Genomic DNA, 27468 nt, shown 5'->3' on the forward strand with positions numbered 1-27468 from the left:
TGTTTACTGCCAAATTACAGGTAGGTATTTTACTCAGGAGAACAAGTGAAGTTCAACAGCAACTAGAGTTAGGGATGCTAAGGTCATGATGGGTTGGGCAACCTATAAGCAGCACTAGCACAGCTGTGTCTGGAACATTGTCTAGGCTGTAGTGGGCGTGATTTGGGGTCCAGTTTGGTGCAGTGGTTAAGAGCAGCGGACTCTAATCTGGAGAACTGGGTTTGATTCCCCCTCCTCCACCTGCAGCCAGCTGGGTGACCTTGGGTCAGTCACAAGTTCTTTCAGAGCTGTTATCTCAAGGGCAGTCCTCAAAAGAGCTCTCTCAGCCCCACCTACCTCACAGGGTGTCTGTTGTGGGGAGAGGAAGGGAAGGAGATTGTAAGCTGCTCTGAGACTCTGAGTGAAGGGCGGGGTATAAATCCAATCTCCTCCTCCTCCTCTTCCTCTTCTTCCCCCTCCTCATGTCAGATCTGTAGTCATCCTCAGGTAGCAGATAGTATCAAGAATGGTCCCAAATGAACTGTCTGTGTTTACTATAAAACAGTTTGTGATCTCTGAAATCTTGGAATGTACACTCACTGACTCTCCCTGCCTTTCATCTTGAACCTGGTACTTCCTGTGTGCTCCTGCAATTTCTCATCATCTATTCAAGACTGGAAAACAAGATTCAAGCCCAGCAGCACTCAAATACGACCAAAATGTTCAGGGTCTAAGCTTTCGAGAGTCAGACGCTCCCTTCCTCAGATCTTGCTCTTCTACTGCAGACCAACGGGGCTACCCATCTGTAACTATTTTCAGCTGAACAGTTCAAGGATCCCGCCCCCAGGGCTGAATGGGGACGTAGGGTTCTTGTCTCACTACAGATGCTAATTTTCTGCCCCAAGCACTTCCTCCCTAATCAGGCTGATTGTACCTTTGCATCCTTTACAAGCATTCTTTACAACGACCCTCCCTTCTGGGATAGAAAGACTCGATCTCCATTCCTACTCCTATCTGACAACGGGAGCTTTAACTCTTGAAAGCTGAGACCCTGAAACTCTTGCTGGGCCATATGGTGCTGCTGGACTTGAATCTGAACTGTTCTACTGGAGACCAACCTGGCTACCCTCTGAAAGTATATTTGGTTGGAGGTGCTTTGCTTCCTCGACTTGGCTGAGGCTGCGGACGTCCCTATATGGCCCCCCTGAGGCGGTTGTGTCACCCACCTACCAACCCAGATAATATGCCAGGGAACCCCCACAACCAGCTGACTTGTCAGAATTGTGATTGTGTTTTAATGTCTATTATTGTTTAAATTGTTTAATTTTCATTGTCTTCATTGTATTGTTTTATGATGTTGGCTTCCCTGAGCCCGCTTGTGGGCTATAAATACAAATAATAAATAAATACGCATTAAATTGAGTTCCTGGACATGTGGAAATTTATGGATGTTTGACCAGGCTGCCAGGATAGTAACTTTAATTTCCCATTCAGCAAGCAGTGTCCTTAGTAATTTAGAGATTTTATTAGAAGAAAATGAAAAAGAGATCGGATTTATGCCCCACCCTTCACTACCCAAAGGAGTCTCAGAGCGGCTTAAAATCTCCTTTCCCTTCCCCTCCCCACAACAGACACCCTGTGAGGTAGGTGGGGCTGAGAGAGTTATTTTGAGGACTGCTCTTGATAGAACAGCTCTGAAAGAACTTGTGACTGACCCAAGGTCACACCAGCAGCTGAATGTGGAGGAGTGGGGAATCAAACCCGGTTCTCCCAGATTAGAGTCCGCGCTCCTAACCACTACACTAAACTGGCTCTCTACCTGTGCTAGTCCAGTGTCAAGAGCTATAGATCTAGGTTATGGCTACGTGCATTGCATGGAAATAAGCCAGGAAGTTGTCCCAGCTCAGCTAAGGACTGGTTATGGGGCCCATTCTCATCAGTATATGCTGCCTTGTAAATTTTGCAGTTTGCCCTTGACTACCAGTCATGTATTATTTAAATGTCCTCTTCTTTCATATGCAGGTCATATCTCTTTATATACCCAACCACAACGTGAACTTCTTGTTCTAGGAGAAAATGTTAATCTGCACATTTTCTGGTTTTGAAGGTGTGGGTTGGAGTCTTTTTAAACGACCTGAAAGTTACTGGGACCTGATGGTTTCTGGAAAACAGACTTTTAAAATGGAAGTCTGGAAGAATCAATTGTTTTGCCTGGTTGTGACATTGGTCAGAGTGTTGCTCAATCTGGATTCTGCTGTAGCCCCCGCCAAAAAAGAACCTCCCAGAAGCGGAATTCTCTGCCCATAACCAAATCACTTGATTTTCTGTGCCGTTGCAGCATTCACATGCTTTTTGGCTGAGGCTTTGCAGAAAGAATAAGTACAGTCTCACCACTAAATGTCTTGGTATCATAGAAAAGATTGTCTCTCATTTTGCAAAACATACCTAGAGGAGGGGAAAAAAGCCTGTGGTAATTATTTTGCTTTTAAACCATAAACACGTTTTCTGGCCTTCTAAACGTATGTTGCATCTTGCGACCAGGATTCACTTTATCTCTTGCCAGTGGACACCCTATTTTAAGTTCCCCATAGAGATCTGCTTGCACAGCCATCCCTGTTGGAGGCTGAACTGAGGCATGAAATGAGCATCAATCAGATCTCCAGCGCAAGTGTTGATATCTCTGGGTTCTAGCTCAGAGTGTTGTTCTCAGTATACTGTGGTGTCCTTACAAGAATATGGGGAATATTAAGAGCAAGTCAGCAAAATCCTCTCCCTTTTGGTTTTCTTCTATTCTGCTGGCGCTGTAAGAGGGTAACTAACAGAGGTCATTTCGGGGGGGATCGCAGTTCCCCCGGGTGAGGTACGGGGGGCGGGGCACATGACAAAGCCCGCCCCCTGCTTCCGGCCACCCTGCTTCCGGCCCTCATTCTGCCAGGAGGAGGCAGGAGAAGAGGGAGGGTAAGTTGCTTCCTCCCTGCCTCTCCCCACCCCTGCCTGCCTGGGGCCAGGGAGGGCCTTCGCGGGGCTTCCTTGCACTCCCGCCGGCCTTGCAGGTCCACCGCCGGGCCCCTCATGGGGCTCGGCAGTGGAGTTGCAAGGCCGGCGGTGGCGGCCAGGACCATTGGGGACGGGGTGTGTGGCCTTATGACACACTTCCGGTGATGTCAGGGGGTGTGGCATATGCTAATGAGTTATGCTAATGAGTTCCCCTAGCTCTTTTTCTACGAAACGACCCCTGGTAACTAATATAATAAAATCTCTGTGTAAAAGAAGAAGAGATTGTATTTTTACCCTGCACTTCACTACCCGAAAGAGTCTCAGAGTGGCTTACAATCTCCTTCCATTCCCCTCCCCACAACAGACACCCTGTGAGGTAGGTGGGGCTGAGAGAGCTCTTTCAAGAACTGCTCTTGAGAGACGAGTTCTGGGAGAACCTGTGACTGACCCAAGGTCACCCAGCAGCTGCATGTGGAGGAGTGAGGAATCAAACCTGGTTCCCCCAGATTAGAGTCCGCACTCTTTTTTATTTTCAACACTTTTTTATTGAAGTATTAAAAATGCATACAACTGTTAATATAAGATAGAACCACTTCAATTTTAACAAAAAATAGTTAGTACTAATAACAACATAATCTATACATCAATCATCAAGAACAAATATACAGTCAACATTTAACTAATCCCAATATTGTACTGGATATCTTTATATTCTTAACCACTACACCAAACTGGCAGAAGTATTTCCCCCCATACATGGTGAACAAAGTTACCCTCTTGAAACCAGCTGTGGCTTCTTGTTTTCTTTTCGGTAAGCAGGAGAAATAACTACCTGTTTTGTCAGCTCAGTTCTGTTTTCTGAAAACTAAGTTTTCCTTAAGGGCTTGTCCCTTAAGAAAGGGAGCATTGCTATTTTTACATTATTCATGTTGGCAGGATGTCTGTGGAATGGGGGCTTTTATATTTAAGGACCCCCTCCACACATACACGGTGGTTGTAGTACATCTATGCAGAAAAGCCTTGCCATGCGCACAGGATAGCGGAATCCTCAGAGGAAAGACCAGTCCGTCTGTCGTTGAACGCGGCAGACAGGTTGGACCCTCGTTGCACAAGTAACCCCACGTGGCTTTAAGGAACATTGCCGGGCTGGGGAAAAAGGAATCCCGGTCTTGGTCCACAGTGTCTGCGAATGGTGGGAGAGGTGCCATGTGGTCAGTCTCCAAAGAGGATGTATTTTTCCCCACTTCCATAAAGATAGTTTCAGAGGGTCACCATATCGGTCTGCCGTAGAACAGTCAGGTTCGAGTCCAGCAGCACCTTAAGAGACCAACCAGATTTTCGGGGTAGGAGCTTTCAAGAGTCTGATCTCCCTACTGGACTCAAATCTAGCTATTCTCTCCCCCCCCCCCCTCGTACGCCGGTATGAAACGCGCTTTCCCACATGCCGAATAATGCACCTTCGATCCATTTCCAGTGCGCTAGTGGATTTTACTGTGTGAAATGGCAAGATCCACTTGCAGACGATAGCTACAGTTCCTCAGCATGTGTGAAAGTGCGCGACAGTTTCAGAGGAGGGAGATAAGAGTAGAGAGATGGCTTTCCTGGAGCTCTGGCATTGTTATGGCCCTGCAGAAGGTTTAGGGAAGTCACACTCCATCTCTGTGACCTTCCCTCCCCCATTTGACATAAAGTTGCCCTTAAACCAGTGATACTGGGTTGGGAGCCACATGTGGCTCTTCGACGAGGCTACCTGTAGCTGTTCCCTGACATGGCCCCCACCCCATGTACCAGGAGAACGAGCAAGGCCATTGCCTGGTAAGGCTTTTGGCTGGCAGGTGGTTCTCTCCTTAAAACAGCCGCTCTTGGAGGATGGCTAAGCTGTAAGCCTCCCTGAGCTGTGGGCCTCGTTCCAGGAAAACAAAAGGCCCATCCACTCCAGCGACTGAAGAGGAAGAAGAGAAGAGATTGGATTTATACCCCGCCCTTCCCTCAGAGCCTCAGAGAGGCTTACAGTCTCCTTCCCTTCCCGTCCCCACAACAGACACCCTGAGAGGTAGGTGGGCCTGAGAGAGCTCTGCTTGCGAGAGAACAGCTCTGAGAGAACTGTGGCTTATCCAAGGTCACCCAGCAGCTGCATATGGAGGTGTGGGGAATCAAACCCTGTTCTCCCAGATTAGAGTCCGCTCATTTAACCACTACATCATTCTGCCCTTCTCTGTAGGTTCAGCAGTGGTGGGGAGAACAAAGTTTGAGTCCAGTGGCACCAGTTTGGTATAGTGGTTAGGTGGGCAGACTGTAATCTGGGAGAACCGGGTTTGATTCCCCACTCTTCCACATGCATCTATCGCTCTTGACACTGGACTAGCACGGGTAGAGAGCCAGTTTAGTGTAGTGGTTAGGAGCGCGGACTCTAATCTGGGAGAACCGGGTTTGATTCCCCACTCCTCCACATTCAGCTGCTGGTGTGACCTTGGGTCAGTCACAAGTTCTTTCAGAGCTGTTCTCTCAAGAGCAGTCCTCAAAATAACTCTCTCAGCCCCACCCACCTCACAGGGTGTCTGTTGTGGGGAGGGGAAAGGAGATTGTAAGCTGCTCTGAGACTCCTTTGGGTAGTGAAGGACGAGGTATAAATCCAATCTCTTTTCTCTTTCTTCTTCTTCAAGACCAACAAAGCTTTATTTGTGTGCATGCACACTTCTTCAAATACAGAGTGGTGGGAAGAGAAAACCCTACATATGCAAAGATACTTTGGTAATTGAAGAAGTTAATTACATGCGGTATTAATAGTTGTATCTAGGGGTCATTTCCTGCAGGAGCGCACAGGAGCGGAGCTCCGGCAGTAAAGAGTCCAGGGGGTGGGCACATGCAACAAGCCCCACCCCCTGCTCCCAGCAGCCCTCAGTCAGAGCAAGAAGCAGCCAGGTAAGTTGCAGAGCCCCCCCCCCCCGTCCAAAAAAGACCCGGGACCCCTTTAAACCCAAGTTTTATTCAGGTACAAGCTCTCCCTCCTCTGCGAGGACAGATCTGCACTCCCCCCCCCCAATAGCTAGCAATCCAAAACAGTCCAGTGGAGCCTTCTGACACACTTCTGGTGATGTCAGGGGGTGTGGCATATGCTAATGATTTATGCTAATGATTTATGCTAATGAGTTATGCTAATGAGCTCCTGCACCTCTTTTTCTACGAAATGACCCCTGGTTGTATCTTATTTTTGTGTGTTTGGAGGGGTGGCACACGGGGCATGTCGTAGTCAAGTGGCTCTTTTGGTTGCTGGTAACTGCAGAGGTAAACTCTCCATCAGCCACAGGGGCCATGGCTTAGTCGCAGAGCATCAGCTTGGCATGTAGAAGGTCCCGGGTTCATTTCCTGGCATCCCCAGTTTAAAAGGACACAGGCAGTAGGTGATGTCAAAGACCTCTGCCTGAGACCCTGGAGAGCTGCTGCCAGCCTGAGTAGGCCGTACTGACCTTGATGGACCTGACGGTCTGGTTTAAAATAAGGCAGCTTCGTATGAGGTAAGACAGGGAAGGGAGCAGAGAATAGCTCCCCTTGCCCGTTGTTTGGGAAGAGGGAGGGGGCTCGGTGGTAGAACATCTCCTTGGCATGCAGAACATCCAGATTCAGTCCCTGGCATCTCCGGTTAAAAGATCTGGCAGTAGATGATGTGGAAGACCTCTGCCTGAGACACCAGAAAGCCACTGCCAGTTGGTGTCGACAGTACTGACCTCGATGGACCAATGGTCTGATTCAGTATAAGGGAGTTCATTCGTACACATGAGTGAGCACCACCTCCTTAAACCACACAAGAACCGCTATCCTCAAGAATCTTATCCCAACGGAGGGTTTCCACGCTAAGAACATAAGAACATAAGAGATGCCAATGTTGGATCAGGCCAAAGGCCCATCCAGTCCAACACTCTGTATCCCACAGTGGCCAGAAATACCAGTGCCATCAGGAGGTCCACCAGTGGGGCCAGGACATTAGAAGCCCTCCCACTGTTGACCCCCCCCAAGCACCAAGATGACAGAGCATCACTTGCCCCAGAGTCCCTATCTATACCTTTTGGCTAATAGCCACTGATGGACCTCTGCTCCATATGCTTATCTAATTCCCTTTTGAAGCCGTCCATGCTTGTAGCTGCCACCACTTCCTGTGGCAGTGAATTCCAAGTGTTAATCACTCTTTGGGTGAAGAAGTACTTCCTTTTATCCGTTCTAACCCGACCGCTCAGCAATTTCATGGAGTGCCCACGGGTTCTTGTATTGTGAGAAAGGGAGAAAAGTACCTCTTTCTCTACCTGCTCTTTCCCATGCATAATCTTATAAACCTCAATCATGTCACCCCTCAGTCGTCGTTTCTCCAAGCTAAAGAGCCCTAAGCGCCTTAACCGTTCCTCATAGGGAAAGTGTTCCAACCCTTTTATCATTCGAGTTGCTCTTTTCTGCACTTTTTCCAAAGCTATAATATCCTTTTTAAGGTGTGGTGACCAGAATTGCACACAGTATTCCAGATGAGGTCGCACCATTGATTTATATAGCGGCATTATGATATTGGCTGATCTGTTTACAATAACCTTCCTAATAATCCCCAGCATAGCATTGGCCCTCTTTATTGCAGTCACACACTGTCTCGACATTTTCAGTGAGTTATCTACTACAACTCCAAGATCTCTCTCTTGATCTGTCTCTGCCAGTTCAGACCCCATCAACGTGTATTTATAGTTAGGATTTTTGGCTCCAGTGTGCATCACCTTGCACTTGGCCACATTGAACCCCATTTGCCATGTTGACGCCCACTCGCCCAACTTTGACAGATCCCTTTGGAGTGCCTCACAATCCTCACTGGTTTTCACCACCCTGAACAACTTCGTATCACGCTAGTTTGTCGCAGCAAAAGCAAAGTAAGATTCTATTAGCGCCTAGATCTAAGAAATGGGGATTGATTTCTCCAGACTTTTATCAGTTCATGCATTTCTTGTAAGACCGCTGCTCCTTACCGGTCCTCACCAATCAAGCCGACTCACATATCCGGAAAGTGTGTTAATTTAAACAGCGCTCAAAGAAAGGCAATTAGACCGCTCTGGGGGCCTCTCTGTTGCATTGTTTACCCTAATCAGCCGAGCCCTCTGTGCTTTTCACTGGTTAATTAATTACCATGAATCGGCAGCAGAGAACTCTTAATTGCAACTAATCAAAATAAAAGATCTAGAGCGGCTTTGAAAGGGACCATTTTTGTGTGAGTGTCCCCCTCCCAAGTGTCCTCTAGGCGAAATTAGCGTTTACTTAGTGGCTGTTAACATTATAGCCGGCGCCTGTGTCGTCACTATGGAGCGGGCTGTGTCACTGAGGCCATTGTAAAACCTCAACTTGAAGGCTATATAGTTTAGTTGTAAAATGGTACCTGGGGCTACTTCTAAACATAATTTAGCTCCAGAGCCTTCTTTGGGGGTGTGTGTGGGGGTAGGAATAGTAGCATGGGCTTCATGCATCTGTCCTAAAAACTGTCCTACTTTGTATTTTAAAACATAAGATTAAAAACACAAACTTCGAGAAAGTTTGTAAATGTGTTTAGGATCAGTTTGCTTATGCCAAGATCTTAACAGTACAGAGTTTTTGATTTTTCCCCCTGTAGACATTTGCACAGTCATATTCTGCAAAGTTACCCATGGGATGTTACTAATTGCCATATAAAATTGGCAGGCATGTATACGTAGATCTTTGTTTCCAGGTGCATGGAGAAACAGTTCTTTACAGAGAGATTGTTTGTACAGCATGCTGTTATTACTGATTATGGTATGCTACCTATTAAGTGTTCCAACAGTATATGTGCTATAAGCTAAACACCACAAGACTTTTGTGGCTTTTGCGGATTTGACAACTTAAATACAAATAGTATGTGGGCTGAAATGTTATTGCAAATTAATGTTTGTGGCAGTATGGTAGATTTAAACTTTACTGGCTAATTCCATAAAGCGCTTCCTGTTTTCCAAGGCTTTTGTATAACAGGCATTTTGGGTCAGACTGGATTTTTGTTAAAAGCTCATAAATCTGGATAAAATGATTTTGCCCCCTCATCTGCCTGATTTTGTATTGTGCCTCCTGTGTATTTTTGCAAAGGTGCAAGATCACAGTTTTCTGTTTTCAGTCAAGGTTTTTTTGCCTGTGAAACATGAGTTTTCATGTGAGGCATGTTTGCTTACAACTGGTGCTCTGTAAATTCTTTGGTTAATGCTAGCCACTGTTAGTGTTAAACTCGCTGCAGAGTCTTGTGAGCAAAAATTCTACTTTGTGAGCTACTGGGATTAAAGTTGTGAGCGAGCGATGTGGCTGCTGCATAAATCAGTTTGCTCTGGAGCCATCCTTCCTGAGCTAAGACAAAAACGTGTGAGCCAGAGGCTGAAAAACTGAGCTAGCTCACAGTAACTCAGCTTAGAGGGAACACTGGATGTAACTCAGAAGGGAAAGGGAAATCCAAGAGGGTGAGAGAAAGGAGGAGGAAAAGGCAGCGGAGGGAGAGGAGAAGGAAAAGTATAACCAGTGAGAAAAGGGAAGAGGTGGAGAAGGAAGCAGGCAGTATAAGCCTTTTCACTTAACCATCGCTAGAAAGTGTTTAGTACCATGATTCAGGTATTGCTTATTGGAACTGTTGCAATTTTAAAGCTTTAGGTTCTGTTTGGAGGAAGCGAGGCCAGTGTTTCAGAATGTAATGTGGTGGTGGTGGTGGTGGTGGTGGTGGTGGAGGAGGTGGTGGTGGTTGGATTTCTACCCCGCCCTTCACTACCCGAAGGAGTCTCAGAGCGGCTTACAAACTCCTTTCCGTTCCCCTCCCCACAACAGACACCCTGTGAGTTAGGCGGGGCTGAGAGAGCTCTTCTGAGGACTGCTCGTGAGAGAACAGCTCTGAAAGAACTCATAACTGACCCAAGGTCACACCAGCAGCTGCATGTGGAGGAGTGGGGGATCAAACCCGGTTCTCCCAGATCAGAGTCCATGCTCCTAACCACTACACCAAACTGGCTGGATAAGGTTGCTGGATAAGGTTGCCAACTCTGGGTTGGGAAAAACCTGGAGATTTGAGGAAGGGAACTTCAGGAGGGGAAGGTTTGGGGAGGGGAGGGTCCTGATGAAACCAATGTAGTGTGAAGGGCACCATTCAAATAGATGTGTTGATTTCTGTGCCAGCACCGGAATTTTGGATGGGATTTAGTATAGGGTACAGGAGTTGTGAGAATCTTAACATTTCATTTGAAAAGCTTTAAAATTAAGCCAGAATGTAGGTCTGGAGTATATGGGCAATGTTTGAAAGAAGGCATAGGAGAAATGGCAGAGTTTGGGGGATGAGGCTTCAGTGTCACCTCCTCCTACCTCCACAGGATTACTCCAAAGGTAATAAACCATCGAAAGTCAATAGGGTGGTACTGCTCCATGGAGCAAAGTTTGAAGCCTTCCTCTGGTATAAGTTCTCCAACTCAAGTAGCTCTTCCATAGGAGGTTCTTGGTGGAGGGCTCCTTTGGCTGGAGAACGGTAGGATCCCCCCCCCCCGAAGTGTTGTGATAGTTCACATTTATTTCTTGCCTGTTAAAAGCAGCTCTTTCTTTGACTGCAAGGTCTAATGTTGCTTCAGTACGTTATTTCAATCTGTGGTGCAGCTTTTGCTTTTCGCTTCTGAAGAATGATTTGTCTAGTTATTCCCAAGGCTCGTAAGACCCAGAGAGCCAGTTTGGTGTGGTCGTTAAGAGTGGTTAAGAGCGGCAGGACTGTAATCTGCAGAACTGGGTCTGATTCCCCACTCCTTCTCATGAATCCAGCTGGGTGACCTTGGGTCAGTCACAGCTCGTTCAGAGCTCTCTCAGTCCCGCCTAGCTCACAGGGTGTCTGTTGTGCAGAGAGGAAGGGAAAGGCGATTGTAAGTTGCTTTGAGACAACTTTGGGTAGTGAAGGGCGGGGTATAAAACTTCTCCCTCCCTCCCTCCCTCCCTCCCTCCCTCATTCCACTGTAAAGTATATTTATCTATTAATTTCTTACTCAAATGGCATGATAATCGAAGATACTCATAACATATGTGTCAGATTTGGTCTTCGCTGCTTACATCTCTAATGCCTATCCAAATATGATAATCTCTATTTAAGGAAATCTACTGGGTGTCCAATAATTAGAGAATAATCCTTTTTTGATCAGTTGTAAGCTAAGGTCTACAGAAGTTTAACATACAATATTTCTTACTGCATTGTTTTCTAAATTTGGAGATTGAGTTGCATATTCCAGTTCTGCCTTGTCTCAGTTACAGGTTCATGCTCATGTTTCAAATAGGCATATGAGGATTTGCGTTCTTTTGGTGATGAATCTGTAGATGTGAAAAAAGGCAGTATGTCTGGGAGTTCTGAAGCTGCAAGTGCATCTGGGCCAAGTTTGGTATGTAGGCAGTGGGTTAATTGCAGGTTCTGCCAATGTCTGTGGAGTTGGGGATTGTATTCCATTTCTAAGTCTCTGAAAGATTTATAATTTCATCATTATTTACAGCTGTGTTAATTTAGGTTTTATTTAGGGCTGCATTTGGTTTGTGGTTAGGTTTGTTGTGCATTTGGTGTAGTGGTTAGGAGCGCGGAGTCTAATCTGGGAGAACTGGGTTTGATGCAGCTACTGGTGAGACCTTGGGTCAGTCATAAGCTCTTTCAAAGCTGTTCTCTCACGAGCAGTGCTCTAAAGAGCTCTCTCTCAGCCCCAACCTAGCTCACCGGGTGTGTGTTGTTGTTGGAGGGGGGAGATTGTAAGCCTTCGGGTAGTGAAGGGCAGGGTATAAATCCAGTCTCTTTCTCTCTAAATCTACTTGCAGTCTTGAGTTGTGATTTTAAATTTTGGTGTTATGTCTTTAGTGTATTTTATTTTACATGTGCTTTATCTATGTTGTAAGCTGCCTTGAGCCTCGTAAAGAAGAAAGATGGCTAATTAATATTTTAAATATTAAAAATGAAGACATTATACCTGATTTGGCCCATGCAAGCCATGAGGATATATTTGCTTGCAGTTTTAATTTAAGGGCTGCCCCATGGTGTCAGGTGTACTTGTTTAAATGGCTCAGATTGGCAAGCTCAGATTCTGGTTGCCTGAACAGTGAGGATATATGACTATATACATATTTGAATAACATGAGAAGAAGAAGAAGAGATTGGATTTATACCCTTGAAGCCACAGGGTGGCTTACGAACTCCTTTCCCTTCCCCTCCCCACAACAGACACCCTGTGAGGAAGTTGGGGCTGAGAGAGCTTTTTTAAGAACTGCCCTTTTAAGGACAGCTCTTGTCAGAACTATGGCTTGCCCAAGGTCATCCAGCAGGTGCAAGTGGAGGAGTGGGTAATCAAACCCGGTTCTCCCAGATTAGAGTCCGCACACTTAACCACTACACCAAACCAGAACAGAATTATGAACTCTTTCCCCCTCATGCGCAAAGCCCATGACCCTGCTCATCATGATTTAGCAAGTTATGCTCAGTCTTCAGTGCTCTGGGAATTGCCGTTCTTTCTGAAGTTATGCTGTAATTACATTGAAGTGGAAGTGACAAAACGACACTGTGGTTCTGGCAATAAAAGCGAACCAGAAACTGGAGTACAAGCGTGGAGTCTAAATCTTGACTGTAAATGAACCATAGAATCCATTGTAAGCTTTCCAAATAGTGCTGTTGCCCCCCCCCCTAAAAATGATGGATGCTTGAAGTTCATTGAAAATGAGCTTGGGAGCTTCCCGTCAATATTGCTTGCCTTTGAAACTCCCCCACTCAGTGTATATGAGAGTGGTAGAAAGCCTTTGACCACCGAAGCAGTTTTTATAAAGGTCCTGGGAATTTTTAGATGAATGCTCAAGTACCGGAGATGTAGGAGTTGCTTGTCTCATCTTTAAAGTATTTGAACTTTTCAGTGTTGTTGTAAAGGTGGAGGGAGGGAAGATCAGTCATTTTCTCATATATATCACATTGGTTTGTGATGATTTCATTTCTGACCTCCCTCAAAGGTATTTTTGTTTTGTTTGCTGGGCTCTTGTACTCATAGGCTGAAATATAAGTGCATCCTTTGGAATGTGCTATATTCTTGCCCTCCCTGCTGAAGTGCCACCACCATCCCATTAAAAGGCAGGTTATGGGGAATAAGAAGAAGAAGAAGAGATTGGATTTATACCCCGCTCTTCACTTGGAGTCTCAGAGCGGCTTACAAACTCCTTTCCCTTCCCCTCCCCACAACAGACACCCTGTGAGGTGGGTGGGGCTGAGAGAGCTCTGACACAAACTGCTCTTTTTCAAGGACAGCTGTGCCAGAGCTTGTGACTGACCCAAGGTCACATCAGCAGGTGCAAGTGGAGGAGTGGGGAATCAAACCCGGTCCTCCCAGATTAGAGTCCGCACACTTAACCACTACACCAAACTGGCTTGCCCAATAACTGTCTTGTCTGCCCTGGCCAAGATTCTAGGTTCCCTTTGCAACTCTGCTCCTTTCGAGAAAGCAGCAGTATAGGCAGCCTCTCCTATCAAATGTAGGTGTACTCTTACAAAAAAAGGTTATTGCAAGAAGATGGAGATAGCATAAAAGTAAGAAAATATGGGATTCGTTGACTTTCTTCTTGGTAGGTAGGGTGTAACAGTTTATGACTTCCATGTCCTGGAAATTCTTTGGGCTGTTTTACAAAGTCCAAGATGGCTTTGACTCCGTGGCTTCTAGGCTCACTCCTAAATTGGAGCAGCTCTAATGAAACCATTAAAAATCCTGCCTTGGCAACAAAGCTAATATCACCTAGTTTATGTACCAGTTAGAGTTGGGCTGACACATGCCAGACTTCTGTTAGATTGCTAACACAGATGTTTGAGCAAGGGAATCCTATGAAGGTAGGTGGGTCAGGCACACGGAATTCACCAACATGTGCCATGTTTCTCAGACAGGATTGGACAAAAGAGAGTCTGCCGTAGGTGGCATGCCCAGTTACACTGATAGCCTTCAAAGGGTTACTAGCTCCCAGAACATCAGGTTGGTTCTTGCAGATCTGTTCTTGTACCAGCAGAAGGTTCTTTGTGCCAGAGGGAAGTGCCAGAGGGAAGCTCTAAGATGGCAGTTGTCAGGGTAGTTACAACTGAATCCCATGAACACAGAACAAGCTGCCTTCTACTGAGTCAGACAGTTAAGGGGCCTGCATATCTGCGAGAACCCCTCTCCCCCTAAGAGCCCCGAAGGGCTTAACAATCTGCTAATCAGCATCTCCTGGTGGTCCCCGGCCCTAGGGATGTCTGGCTTTTTTGGTCCTGGCCCTATCTGGTGGAATGAGCTCCCATATGAGATCAGGGCCCTGTGTGACCTTTTACAGTTCCTCAGGGCCTGCAAGACGGAGCTCTTCCACCATGCATTTAGTTGTGGCGGTGGGCGTACCCCCTCTATTGGGCTTCCCCTTCATCAGGTCAGATGTGTGTTACCATCTGGGAACCTCAATCTGAAACAGACCTCGTCTGTTGAGGCTTCGATTAGAAACATAGGAATGTTATTGTATTTATATATTTTAATAATTGTTTGTATATTATATTTGATGGAACTCGCCCTGAGTCTGCTATGCGGGGAGGGCGGGATACAAATCTAATAAAATAAATAAAAATAAATACGTCTGTCAAAGTCAGTGCTGTTTACTTGGACTGGCAGCAAGCTCTCCAGGGTATCAAGCAAAGAAGGGTCTTTTCCGATGCATGTTTACTAAAGATTCTTTAACTGGAGATGCCAGGGATAGAACCTACAAAGTAGATGCTCCAGCATACACAAATAGACAGCATAAAAAGGAGTTCTATAAGTATGCAATAGTGCAGTTTGCAGAACAGTCAAGCTTTTTAGATAATAAATTTAAAAGATAATGTGCCCTGTTGTAGTATTTAGTCTACTGTACTCTGAAGCAGTCTTTCGAGGTCTGAAGTGGCAAATGAAAGCACTGACCGGGAATCTGTAAGCCATGTGCTACAGATATTTGGTTTCATAACAACTTTTGCTTGGGTTTTTTGTTTTAAATATCGAAAACTCTCTGCTTAAGTTGGTGTTTTGCATTCTCCATAATGTTTTTGAAAGCTTAGCTGCTCTTGTTGCTGTTTGGTGAACTCCTGCACCGGCATTTCACTGTCGGGACTTCAGCTAAAAGTAGGAAATAGGTGGGTGTGAATGATTAAACATAACTAAAACATGCTTTGTTATTTCAGACATCCTCCAGACACCCCCTCTCATAGTTCTAGGTCTGGAATCGTGGCCCACTTGGGTGTTAGGCAGCTGCTAGGGAGGTAAATTGTAATTTCTTGATTTGCGTGTGGGGTTGAATTAGCTGCCATTTATGTATTGGATTTTGTACTGAGGATTCCAAGGTGTGCGGATATATGCGCTGTGGGATTTGTTTCTCAGTGAAGGTTCAGCCTTTTGGATGAATAGTTTTATGCAGCTTTGTAGTTCAGGAAACGACAGCCAGGTTGGCACTTTCTTATTTTTGTTCCACTGAGTACAGGAATTTATCCCTACAGAATGCAGATCTGTTCCCAGGAATATTGCCAAATGTATTTTCATCTGTAAGTACGTTAAACCAGATGCAGGACAGACTGTCAGAGAGGCATGGTACCAAGTCTACTTAACCATGGATGGGAACTAAAGTGGTGCAGATTATTTTGTCATAGATGGTTGTTAAAGCTTATGTCACCTGCTTGATACACTGAAAGAATTGTATTTGTGTCCTCCCAAATCCCCTCTTAGTTGAAGAACACCTGTGTGTTGGTTCGAAGCATTCATGTTTGTCACAGGGTTTAACAGCACTGTGATTTATTTATTCCTTTATTTTATACTTCATGCTTACAGACCAATGGGTCATAAAAAAACAAGTTAGATAGTCCATACGGTACAGAGTAATACAATTCAAAAATACAGAAAATTACCAAGCAACAAGAAGTACAAAGTACAAGGAATAAAACATACCAGTACAGATAAAAGTCATTAAAAACCCTTGATAATTTTTTTTGCCACAGCAAGAGTTACGCTGTAATTCAGTGTTAATGATGGGACATTTGGGAGACCACTAATTCATAGGGTTGCCATAAGTCTGAAGCACTTGACAACACTTAGCACTAGAGATGTAAAATTTCTGGAAATTTTGAAGCTCGGAAAAAACCCTGGGTTTTTTCCAGTTTCCCCCCTGGAAAAAAATGGAAATTTTTGGAAAAATTGAAAAAAAATGCCACATTAGCACTGCTTCTTTCTTTTCCAGATTGAAAGTAATTCTGTTACTTTAGGAACATAAAATATGACTATGGACACTTTTATTTGGCATGAAATTATTACAACTAGCATATTGAAAATATAGTGTATCCAAACAATTATTACAAACAGAATACCCACCCACATGCAAAAACAAAACTGAAACCTTTTTCTTTTCTTGTGACAGTAGCATCTCATAAAGTAAGAAATGCATCTTGTTCTTGCATTGGAGAGTTCAGTTTGTAACCTAGGACTTGTTTGTCCTCAGTGCACAGAAATTCAATCACTCTGATACCATACATGTTTTGTAGAAATGATTTGGAAAACATTTGAACACCTTGTCTTAAAATATTTTATTCATCATGTTAAAATAAAATGTTCCATAATCAATTTCTTTTCTTTTCTTTTTTCAATTTTTCGGAAAAAACCAAAAAAGGCTTCAGGGGAAAAAAGGAGGAAAAAATGGTTTCCCCCCAAAATTTTTCAGTTTTTTCCCCGGGCCTTCACATCTCTACTTAAACCCCCCTCCCCCCATATCGCAAAACATGTTTTTCCAATAACCAAAAGTTGTTGAACTGAAATATTTTGCTGGGGAAAAGAGTTCAGTAAAACTTAGTGTCATTTGAATATCACCTGTCCCCATAACTACATATGTAGACCCATTCTGATAAACTTTTGTGCACTGAATTTGCATTCTAGGGGTAGTCACCTGCAAAAAAGTTGCGAAATTGCAACTCTGGAACTACCTAAGGCTCTGGTTATTAACAACGTCTATGAAACAAACACTGTTCAAGGAAATTCTGCATCCCACACCACCGAAGGGCAGTTGTTTCAGCTTGTTTTGGGCAAGGAGCAGAGCAGAGTGCATCACCGAGAGGCCCCTTCTTTTGGGGGAACTATGAAAATCAAAGTGAACATACTCTGAGAATATTACTAGGCTGTAAAATGAAGCTAAAGTATCTGTAGGTAGATCAGAGAAAGTTGGATAGAGCTGAATTAGGTGTAGAAACTTGGTCATAGTAAGACAACACACTTCCTTTCCGCACTTGGATCTCATCCCTGGTTTTATCAGAGTTCAACTCGTGACACAATACCTTGCATTTATCTCTGGTTATAACAACATCCATTCATCCCAGGACAAGTGTGGGGTGAAACCGGGGTGACCTCAGTGTAATGTGGAAACAAAAAATACCTTGAGATAATTATGGGGTGAACTCACGTGTAGTGTAGAATTTAATTTTGGGACAGGGTTGAACCAGGATTTAAGGTCTAGTGTGGAAACGACCACAGTTGGTTGATATTAAAGATGGAAATGAACTGTGAGGGAGGTGATCTCCAAGGTATGTAGAGTGGGGTAAATGGTTAGGGTATACAACTTGGAGGATCTGGGTTCAAATCCTCACACCACTGAAGTTAGTCGGTTATATATATCACATTGACTAAAACTCCAGGAGCTGCCGCCTCTGAGCTGAGCCTAAGGGACAGTAAATTGAGCCTAAGGGACAGTAAATTGAATCCTGAATAGAATCCTGAATAGAAAGAAGAAGAGATTGGATTTATACCCCACCCTTCACTCGGAGTCTCAGAGCAGTTTACAGTCTCCTTCCCCTCCGTACAACAGACACGCTGTGAGGTAGGTGGGGCTGAGAGAGCTCTGAGACAACTGCTCTTGAGAGAACAGCTCTGACAGAACTATGACTTGCCCAAGGTCATCCAGCAGCTGCAAGTGGAGGAGTGGGGAATCAATGATGATGATGATGATTGGGGTAAGATGTCTTTACTGATCGTGGCGACCCTCTGCACCGTCGATGGGGTGCCACTTTTGAAGGACTCATTTGAAAGCCTGGGTTTTCTGTTGGACAAAGGCCTCCTGTCAGAAAAAAAAACAACAGGCTAATAATATATTTATTTCGAGCTGTGTTTTGTCTGGAAGCCGTCCCCATTTCTGCAGACATATCATCTGGCCACTTCTGACCCTCGCTATGGTGACTTCAAGGCTAGATGACTGCAGTCCACTCCACGTGTGGCTGCCCTCGAAGACTATTTGGAAATTTCAGCGGGTGCAAAATGCAGTGGCCTTTTTGCTTTCAGGCTCTGCTAATCGGGGCTGCAGTACATCCTTCACTGGCTGCCTGTTTGTTTCTGGGTCTAATTTAAGGTGCTGGTGCTTATTCTTAAAGCCCTTCTTGACCTGGGGCTGACATTATGGAAGGACCGTCTGTCCTGGTGTGAGCCCATCTTTCAGTTACATTCTTTACAGCTGGGTTTTTAAGAGAGCCCTCACTCTCTAGGATAAAATGTACAATAGTCTGAGCATTTTCTGCTGCTACGGCACTGTTACCAAACAGCCTCCTGGAATGGGTGACACAGATATCTTTGGGGCCTTCCAGTGAGGCCGCAGAACTGAACTGTGGAATTTATGGGGTGCTTGAATTGTTTGAGCTTAACTGTTTTAATGTAATCGGTTTTGCCATTTAATCGATTTAATTAATTATTTAACCATCTGTCTTTGTTACTTCTAATTTCCTGTTCTAATTTTTAAAAATATTTTATTTTTTCTTCAAGATGGGTAGCCATGTTAGTCTGTCTGTAGCAACAGAACAGAGCAAGAGTCCAGTAGCACCTTAAAGACTAACAAAATATATGTGAGGGTATGAGCTTTCATGAGTCACTGCTCACTTCTTCAGATACCTGAAGAAGTGCGCAGGGACTCACCAAAGCTCATAAAAAGGTCAAGGTTCCCTTGCTCGAAATCCAGTCGAATCCGACTCTAGGGTTGCGGTGCTCATCTCCGTTTCAAAGCCGAAGAGCCAGCGCTGTCCGGAGACGTTTCCGTGGTCATGTGGCCGGCATGACTAAACACCGAGGCACACAGAACGCTGTTCCCTTCCCACCGAAGTGGTACCTATTTATCTACCTGCAATTTCTTGCTTTCGAACTGCTAGGTTGGCAGGAGCTGGAACTAGAGATGGGAGCTCACTCTGTCATGCGGCACATTCGGGTCTCGAACTGCTGAACTACCGACCTTCCACAGCCTGCAGTTCAGCGTCTTAACCACTTGAGCCACCGCAGCTCCGCACCAGAGCTCATACCATGCCCCAAATGTGGTTAGTCTTTAAGGTGCTCCTGGACTCTTGCTCTTTTCTACTGCTACAGATAGACGTAACGTGGCTACCCGTCTTGATCAGTCTCAATGGGAGGCCCCACATTTAGCCATACAGAATAGGAATCCATCAGCCTTGTGATACAAGAGAACAAGCAGAAATGCTTGAGAACTGGGCTATTATGTTCTTGGCAAGCGTGCTCCTTGCTAATTATCTGAGCGATTGCTGTATTCTATCAACAGAACATTATCCTAGACAAACAGCAAAGTTACTAATTATTAGTTTTGTTGTGAGGAATCATGGCTCAATATGGCTATAATAATTTTTCTGTGTGTTTTTCTGTCTGTAGGAGAGGACTGCTTACGATTTACATGGCTAATTTGGTAAGTAGCAGTGTTTTGATGATATTCATATGAAGGGAATAACTTTGGAATCTGTTTTGAATCCTTTTAGTTGTATTCTCCTTAAATGTAATGCCAATATCATAGTGACTTAGCTGACAGTTCTCACCAGCTAATTCTGGGATTCTGAATTTCCGTGACGGACAATATGGCTGTGTTTATTACTTTTCATATAGCACATGTTGGTGAACATGGTTTTCTTATACACAATTCACTCAAATGTGCCCAATCAGGCAGACGAATTTGGACTTGTTTTAACAAATTTTATTCTATTGTATGAACATGCATTATGCACAACTAAAGTGTATATGTTTTGTTGATGATGATGATGTTGACTTCTGATCTTGGATCGTAATTAACTATTGATTGAATTCACTCAGATGTTTAAAAAACTTATCTTAATGTGATTAATGGGACTTTTGTACAATTGCCTTGGCAATATTTGAAAATAAATGATAGCAGTCCAAAAAAGTGTCATTTTCATATTATTCCGAGCCTTTATCATTCACATGTGTCTTTTAAAACCAATCTCTGCTAAATTGGTTGTAATCTCGGATAACAAGCCCTTTTCACAAGTTACAGTGACTGCACATGCAATCGATGTACAGTGTACACTGGATTTTTCTTTATATATGTGGTGAGCTATTCTCATGTTACATTCAGTTGATTCAACACCCACTCAGTGTATGACTCAAACCCCACATTTATCTAGGTATTGGTCCCGGGTTTCATTTGTAAAGTGAACGTGCGTTGACTCTTCCTTTAAAAAATCTGAAGGACGCACATACATAAAGGATGTACATGTTTCCACTGTAACTTAAGAAATTCAGAGAAGCCTATACAGTTTCAGGCAGCAGTACATCCTTTGCTGCTTTGACTAATAACTAGAAAAGACTTAGTAATTTTCAGAGTAACTGAACGTCTCTCGTCTTGAAAACTCTACGGAGTCACTGTAGGCTGGCTGAGACTTGGTGGCACTTTCCACCACTAAATAGCATCATCAGATTTTATTATTATTTTAATGGTTTGTATCCTCCACATTCAACAAAGCATGAGGAACAGTTGCCGGACAAGGAAGGTGTGAATTGGGTAAGAAATGTTCAGTCACCATCCATGTGGTTGGCTCGTTTATAGTGTCATCTTAGGCAGATGCACCCTTCCAATCCACATGAACTAAGTATGAAGATGGGAGGGCTAGGAAGGGAGGTTCTGCAGAATTTCAGGATTTCACTCTGTAGATTCTCAGAGGCCGCCAATGTCTTCCCATACATTCCTGTCCTCCTGTGAAACCAACAGCAATGTTCCCTCTAAGCTGTGGAGTCTCGTGAGCAAAAATTCTACTTTGTGAGCTACGGGCATTAAAGTTGTGAGTGAGCGATTTGACTCCTGCATCAATTAGTTGGCTCTGGAGCCACCCTTCCTGAGCTAAGACTAAAATCTGTGAGCTGGAGGCTAAAAAACTGTGAGCTAGCTCACACTAACTCAGCTTAGCGGGAACACTGGTTGTGGTGTATAACACAACACAACTGTAAGGGCTGAACTTACAAAAGGGTGCGTTGATTTCTCTTCGAACAGAAATCCCTCTTTTAAAAGCGATGAGAGAATAAGAGGAATCAATGAATTTTAGAAAAAGAAATTCCCTTCTCCATAATAACGCTAGTTATCGGCCAATGGGTATGGAAACATAGAGTCGGAAGAGACGTTAGAGGCTCTCTGGTCCACACCCCTCCCCACAGTACAGGAAATCCAAAACTAGAGCACTCCTGACAGATGGCTGTTAGGCCTCTGTTTGAAACCTCCCTTCCTTCTAAAAATTACTTCCATTGTGGGGCTGCTCTTACTGTTAGGAAGTTTTTCCTGATATACAACCAAAATCTACCCTCCGAGAAAATAGTTCTCGTCCTGCCCTTAGGAACCACAGACACTAAATCTTTGCCCTTTTCCATGTGACGGCCCTTCAGTTGTTTGAAGAGCGCAATCATGAACACGTGAAGCTGTCTTCTACTGAATCAGACCACTGGATCAAAGTCAGTATTGTCTACTCAGAAGAAGAAGAAGAGATTGGATTTATACCCCGCCCTTCACTTGGAGTCTCAGAGCGGCTTACAAACTCCTTTCCCTTCCCCTCCCCACAACAGACGCCCTGTGAGGTGGGTGGGGCTTAGAGAACTCTGACACAAAGTGCTCTTTCAGGAACAGCTGTGCCAGAGCTTGTGACTGACCCAAGGTCACATCAGCAGGTGCAAGTGGAGGAGTGGGGAATCAAACCCGGTTCTCCCATATTAGAGTCCGCACATTTAACCACTACACCAAACTGGCTCAGACTGGCAGCGGTTCTCCAAGGTCTCAGACAGAGGTCTTTCACATTATTTATTGCCTGGTTCTTTTTTAACTGGAGAACCAAAGACTGAACCTGGGACCTTCTGCATGACAAAGCAGATGCTCTAGCATCCATACATGATGGATATAAATGTTGGAATAAGCCCCAAAATTCATGCAACCATATTAAAGCTTATGCATGGCTCTCAATCCATGCCTCTATCAAACACATTGAGTTATAGGCTCAGTAATAAGAACTATAAAACTGCTTTTTTAATGTGAAAACAAGAACCGCGGGGATTATGGTGAATCTAATGTCTGATGGGATGTGTCTGAAACATGACACTTGGGAGCATCCATTTATGGTTGCGGGATTCATTCTGCACCCAGGGACTGGCAAGAGAGAGGAGACCCATTTTGTGTCTTACTGACCCTACCTGCATGATCTTGTATTTTCGAACCACTGCGGATTTTTGGGGAAAAAACAATTTAGTCTGAAAGAAGAATGCTTCCAAAGGTAGCCAAACACAGGCAGGAAAAAGTGAATTTACATTGCAGTGTGTAAGAGCTTCATTTGTGACACGAATGTTTTATAACCAACCGTTGACCTCCCTGGAAGTCAGTGCAAAAAAAAGAAGAAGAAGGCATAAAGTAATTTTAGAGCTAATGTAGCTGAGAATGCGAGCTTCAGAATCCGAACCAGTTGCAATCAATGAATCAACATGTTTATAATACCAAGGAATGGAGAATTGATAGTAGCTGGTCCCGGAGGCTGTGCAAACATTCACGAGCCTTCCCAGATCTATTTTGGAGTGCACATGTCGAAGTCAAGACATTGCTAAGATGGTAAAAGGGGATGTATTGGTAACATATATGTGTATATAAGACAATCCTTTAAAGATATATCGGGATCAAAGAGAACTCCGGGATTCCATCGGAGGGTGAAAGTGAAATGTGATCACCGCAGTTATAAAGAGGGGAGGGCTCGCGAATAAGATCCTCTCTTCACAGTTCTGAAAAGTCAGGAGCACAGCAGATGAGAAGTTGGCAAACGCTCTCTTTTGCAGTGAAGTGTTTTGGAAGGGAGAGGGGGGAAAGTTGGGAAAATGTGTGAAATGTATGTTCCCATGCGGCAGCTTCAGTCCTGCCAGCAGCGTTTCTTGTCTAGAACACATTCTGCAATGCCTCCCCCCAGGGCCTGGGCTCTGGCTTTTTCAGTGCCCGAGGACTCGGCTTCTGGAAGAGGTCAGAGGTCTTGTAGCTTCCTGGCTTTCTGGTGGGGCTGTAAGGCAGAATTATTCCACAGAGCTTTTTGGGGTACCTTTGAATCCTGGCCAAAGGGAATATTTTTCCAGCTGCGCCCAAGGTGGTTTTTTCAGAATGGCAATATTAAATGTAGTTTTTAATGTGTTTATCTTTTATAATATTTTAAATTACGTGGTTGTATACGGCTTTATTGTGTTTTATAGTACTGTTGTTACATGCCTCGGTCAGGGAATTGGGTCAGGGAAAAAGGTGGTCATGTAAATATTTCAAATAAATGAATAAAATACTGGGATCTTATATGGAAGATAAAGAATGAATTAGTGGGGAGGAGTAATCCAGAAAATTGGACATTGCTACTGTAGTATTCTGTATACTGTACTGGCACAACTAGTGGTATGCAATCTAGGACTACTTTTTCATTTAATTTCATTTTGTTATATGCTGCTTCCTTATTCAAACCATTGACATGGTTAAAAGTACAATACTACAAAACGTTTGAGCAAACAAAAATAAAATCTAGGCAAGAACTAAGAAAAAAAATAAAGGTCTGCATTCAATACAAATAAGTTTAGCCCCAATTATGATTTCTCCGAGCAAACAGAAAAGAGTTGCTTTCAGTAGCTTTATAATAATGCTTCAGAGAGTTGGCCAGGTGGGTCTCTCTGGGCAGGGAATTCCATAAATGGGGTGCCACCACCAAGAAAGGTCTTGAATTTTACAGTGACCAGCTGCTACTCTGTCAGCAGGGACACTTACAGAAGGGCCTCCTCAAAGGTTTTGGTTCCGAAGGGCCCGTGATATAACCCAGCCTATTTCAAGGATTCAGTTTGCGCAACAGCTGTTTTTTCTTGAGTGATGCAATGTCCTTGGAGAACTTTCAACTGAAGCAGGGTTTGCTAGGAGTTAAATGGGAAAGTCATGATTTTAAGATGTTTAGCGTTGAGAAGGATAAAATGTATGAAACCTAGTACTGGTCTTTTCTCTCCTGATTCTCTGTCACTGTTATACTCCACAAATACACCTCTTCAGTGAAGCTTTCAACCAGTAAGCTTTAAAGTTTTGCCTCACCTTTGAAGTAATGAAGGGGAAAAAATCACAATGAAAAGTGGAGGAGTGTAAAGAAGAGCTTTTCAAATTGTTTTCTGATGCCAATCAAAGATGGTAGCAACATCAGAGGTATTTCAGTAGCAGTGGGCATGGTGGCTGTTCTAATCAATGAAGAAGTCCTTGGTCCACCCAATGATACACCATGTAAAGAATGCCTGGGGTAATGGGAAGAAACAAAACTCTTCCTCCCGTTCAAACAATAAAAAATATAAGCTTAAATATGCTGAGACGATACCCAAAGGAGAGAGAACCAGAGAAGGTTAGAGTAGAGGTGTCAAACTAATTTATTATGAGGGCCAGATCTGACATAAATGTAATTTTGTTGGGCCGGACTGTGTGTGCCATAAAATGTAATGCCAGGTACCAGAGATATTTTGCCACTGACTGTCCCATACCCCTCTTCAGCAGAGCTCGGGGCCTAACCAGCCCTCCTCACCCCTTATGGTTGCCAACTCTGGGTTGGGCAGTCCCTGGAGATGATGATGATTTTGATTTGTTAATCATCCTATCCAGAGGTCATTTCGGGGGGGATCGCGGGGGAACGCAGTTCCCCCGGGTGAGGTGCAGTGGGGCGGGGCACATGACGAAGCCCCGCCCCCTTCTTCCGGCCACCCCGCTTCCAGCCCTCATTCAGCCAGGAGGAGGCAGGAGAAGAGGGAGGGTAAGTTGCTTCCTCCCCGCCTCTCCCCACCCCTGACTGCCTGGGGCCAGGGAGGGCCTTGGCGGGGCTTCCTCGCACTCCCGCTGGCCTTGCAGGTCCACCGCCGGGCCCCTGATGTCAGGGGGTGTGGCATATGCTAATGAGTTATGCTAATGAGTTCCCCTAGCTCTTTTTCTACGAAATGACCCCTGATCCTATCCCAGCTTGTGCCAGGCTCTAAGCAATCTGGGGGAAGACCCTGGGGAGGGCCTGTGTTTGAGGAAGGGAGGGACCTCAGGAGTGGGTAATGTCCTAATATATGCCTAATATATTGGACTGGTTTTCCCCCAGTTGCTCTCAGGCTGGATAAGAGCATTGGGCAGGCTGGTTCTGGCCTCCAGGTCATATGTTTGACATGTCTGGGTTAGAGTGTTCCTGCTCCCATAGAGACAAATCGTATTGCATTTACATTTGTACAGTATGAAGTTTATAAAACGTCAAAGGTCAGAGACTGCTCCCTCATAGGAGCCAGTTTGGTGTAGTGGTGAAGTGCGCGGACTCTAATCTGGGAGAATTGGGTTTGATTCCCCACTCCTCCACTTGCAGCTGCTAGATGACTTTGGGGAAGCCATAGTTTTGGCAGAGCTGTTCTCTCAAGGACAATTCTTGGAAGAGCTTGCTCAGACCCACCTACCTCAAAGGGTGTCTGTTGTGGGGAGGGGAAGGGAAAGGATTTTGTAAGTGGCTCTGAGACTCCAAGTGAAGGGCGGGGTATAAATCCAATCTCTTCTTCTTCATTGCCGCTAAGAATGGTCTTATGTAAGGTCAGGTAAATGGGGATTTGTGGTGGAACAGACATGGAGATAAATAGGTAGTTGAGAAGGCTGTGCTGCATTTTAGTATTTTTGAAGTTTTGTCAAATTGCAGCAAACATTCATATAGAGAAGCGGCAGATCTTTGAAAGGCAGCAGGTAATATTTTATGTTCCTTTATGTATACAAGGGTTTGTGGGTGGGTGGTGACAGCGGCATAGGGAATGGTCAGATAAATAGATTTTCTTATGTCAAATACAGGTCAGCCCCTGTATGAACAGTTCAAGCATACTTTTATTATGGTTCATTTTTTAAAAAAATGGAATTCAATAAGTGTTCATTTAAATCTCGGGTTTTTTGTACTTCAGGGAAATACCTAAGACATATGAAACACATAGTTGAGTAAGGTGCCTGAAACTATTGAAAAACTCCTTGTCAACCTTTTACTAACAAGGTCACATATTTTGTGTCACTTATGAATGACTATGTAATATATCAAAACCATTCCTAAATATTTTGCCAGACATTTTGCAAATGTGAAATACCTTTTAAAAGCACAGGGGACAGTCCAGGGTGTATCTGGAAACCCCAAAAAGTGGCTCAGGTGTTTGAATTACGTAACCCTTAAGTCGTTTTCATGAAGACTAGTGCAACATTTTGCAAACAGATCCTGATTTGGGCTGATAAAGAGTCTAGTGTAGATATTATGTTCTGCAATGCTTTGTGATATGTTCAAGGCAGCAAATATCTTTCCGACCTAGAGATTGTGTTCAGACATTGGGTAAACCTCTGTTTCTTTGCAATGAGACTGAGCCAGGTCCTTGACCTTGTGAACTTTTTAATCTTGTGTGAAACACTGAAAGTGAAAACTAGCAAATCTTTAGTAGCATTTTATTGTTGTGATGGACAAATTGTGCATTGTGGCTCACAAAGCAAGTTTTTAAACTGGATTGTAATCTGGGTTTGTAGCGGTGATGTGGGTTTTCTGGGAATTATTTAGATAATGTTAGTGAGTAAGGTTAGAAATAGAAGGCAAATGCACAATGTATGAGCATTGGAGTTTGTCCATGTTTCGACACGTTTAGCCCATCTAACATGATTGATTTGCAGCACTATGGCCTTGACAACTATAGATAAAGAGAGTATTTACACGAGTGGAGTGGAAAATTTTCCACAGAAGAATATAGCATTGGAAAATCTTCCACCACCCATCACTGGTTTTGTTAGCAAGGAGCAAACCGCAGCTTATTAGAGGACTGTAACGATTCCTTGTTTTTGGTGTGTGTGTGTGTGTCTCTTTAAAAGTTTGGTCGCATGGCAGTGGTAAGTAGACTAGAGTGGTTGAGAGAAGCAAGTGTGGTATGATTGGTGGTTGACAGAGAGGGGGAGGGGTTTTGGAAGTGAAAATGAGTGGATGAGTATGTATGTCAGTCAGGTTTGACAGTTACAGGTTTGAGAGTTGATAAGTTCAGTTAGTTCTGTGTGGGGAATGAGTTAGACAAGCAGAGTTCTGTGTGTGATGGAAGTGAGAAGCAGTTCTGTGTGAAATAAGTTAGTTAAGTGAGAAGCAGAAGGAAGGCTGAGAGAATAGGA

General features: G+C 44.2%; 1 protein-coding gene across 1 annotated transcript in view; it reads left to right on the forward strand.

Moving 5' to 3' along the window:
* Positions 1-27468, forward strand: part of TMEM135 (transmembrane protein 135) — a 264168-nt gene that overhangs the window by 49003 nt on the left and 187697 nt on the right. The window contains exon 4 of the mRNA XM_015427835.1: positions 19680-19713. Coding sequence (XP_015283321.1) covers positions 19680-19713 — 34 coding nt within the window. The remainder of the gene's footprint in view (positions 1-19679; positions 19714-27468) is intronic.

The sequence above is a fragment of the Gekko japonicus genome, unplaced genomic scaffold (assembly GCF_001447785.1).
Source record: "Gekko japonicus isolate JY-2015 unplaced genomic scaffold, Gekko_japonicus_V1.1 scaffold612, whole genome shotgun sequence".
Lineage (NCBI taxonomy): Eukaryota > Metazoa > Chordata > Lepidosauria > Squamata > Gekkonidae > Gekko > Gekko japonicus.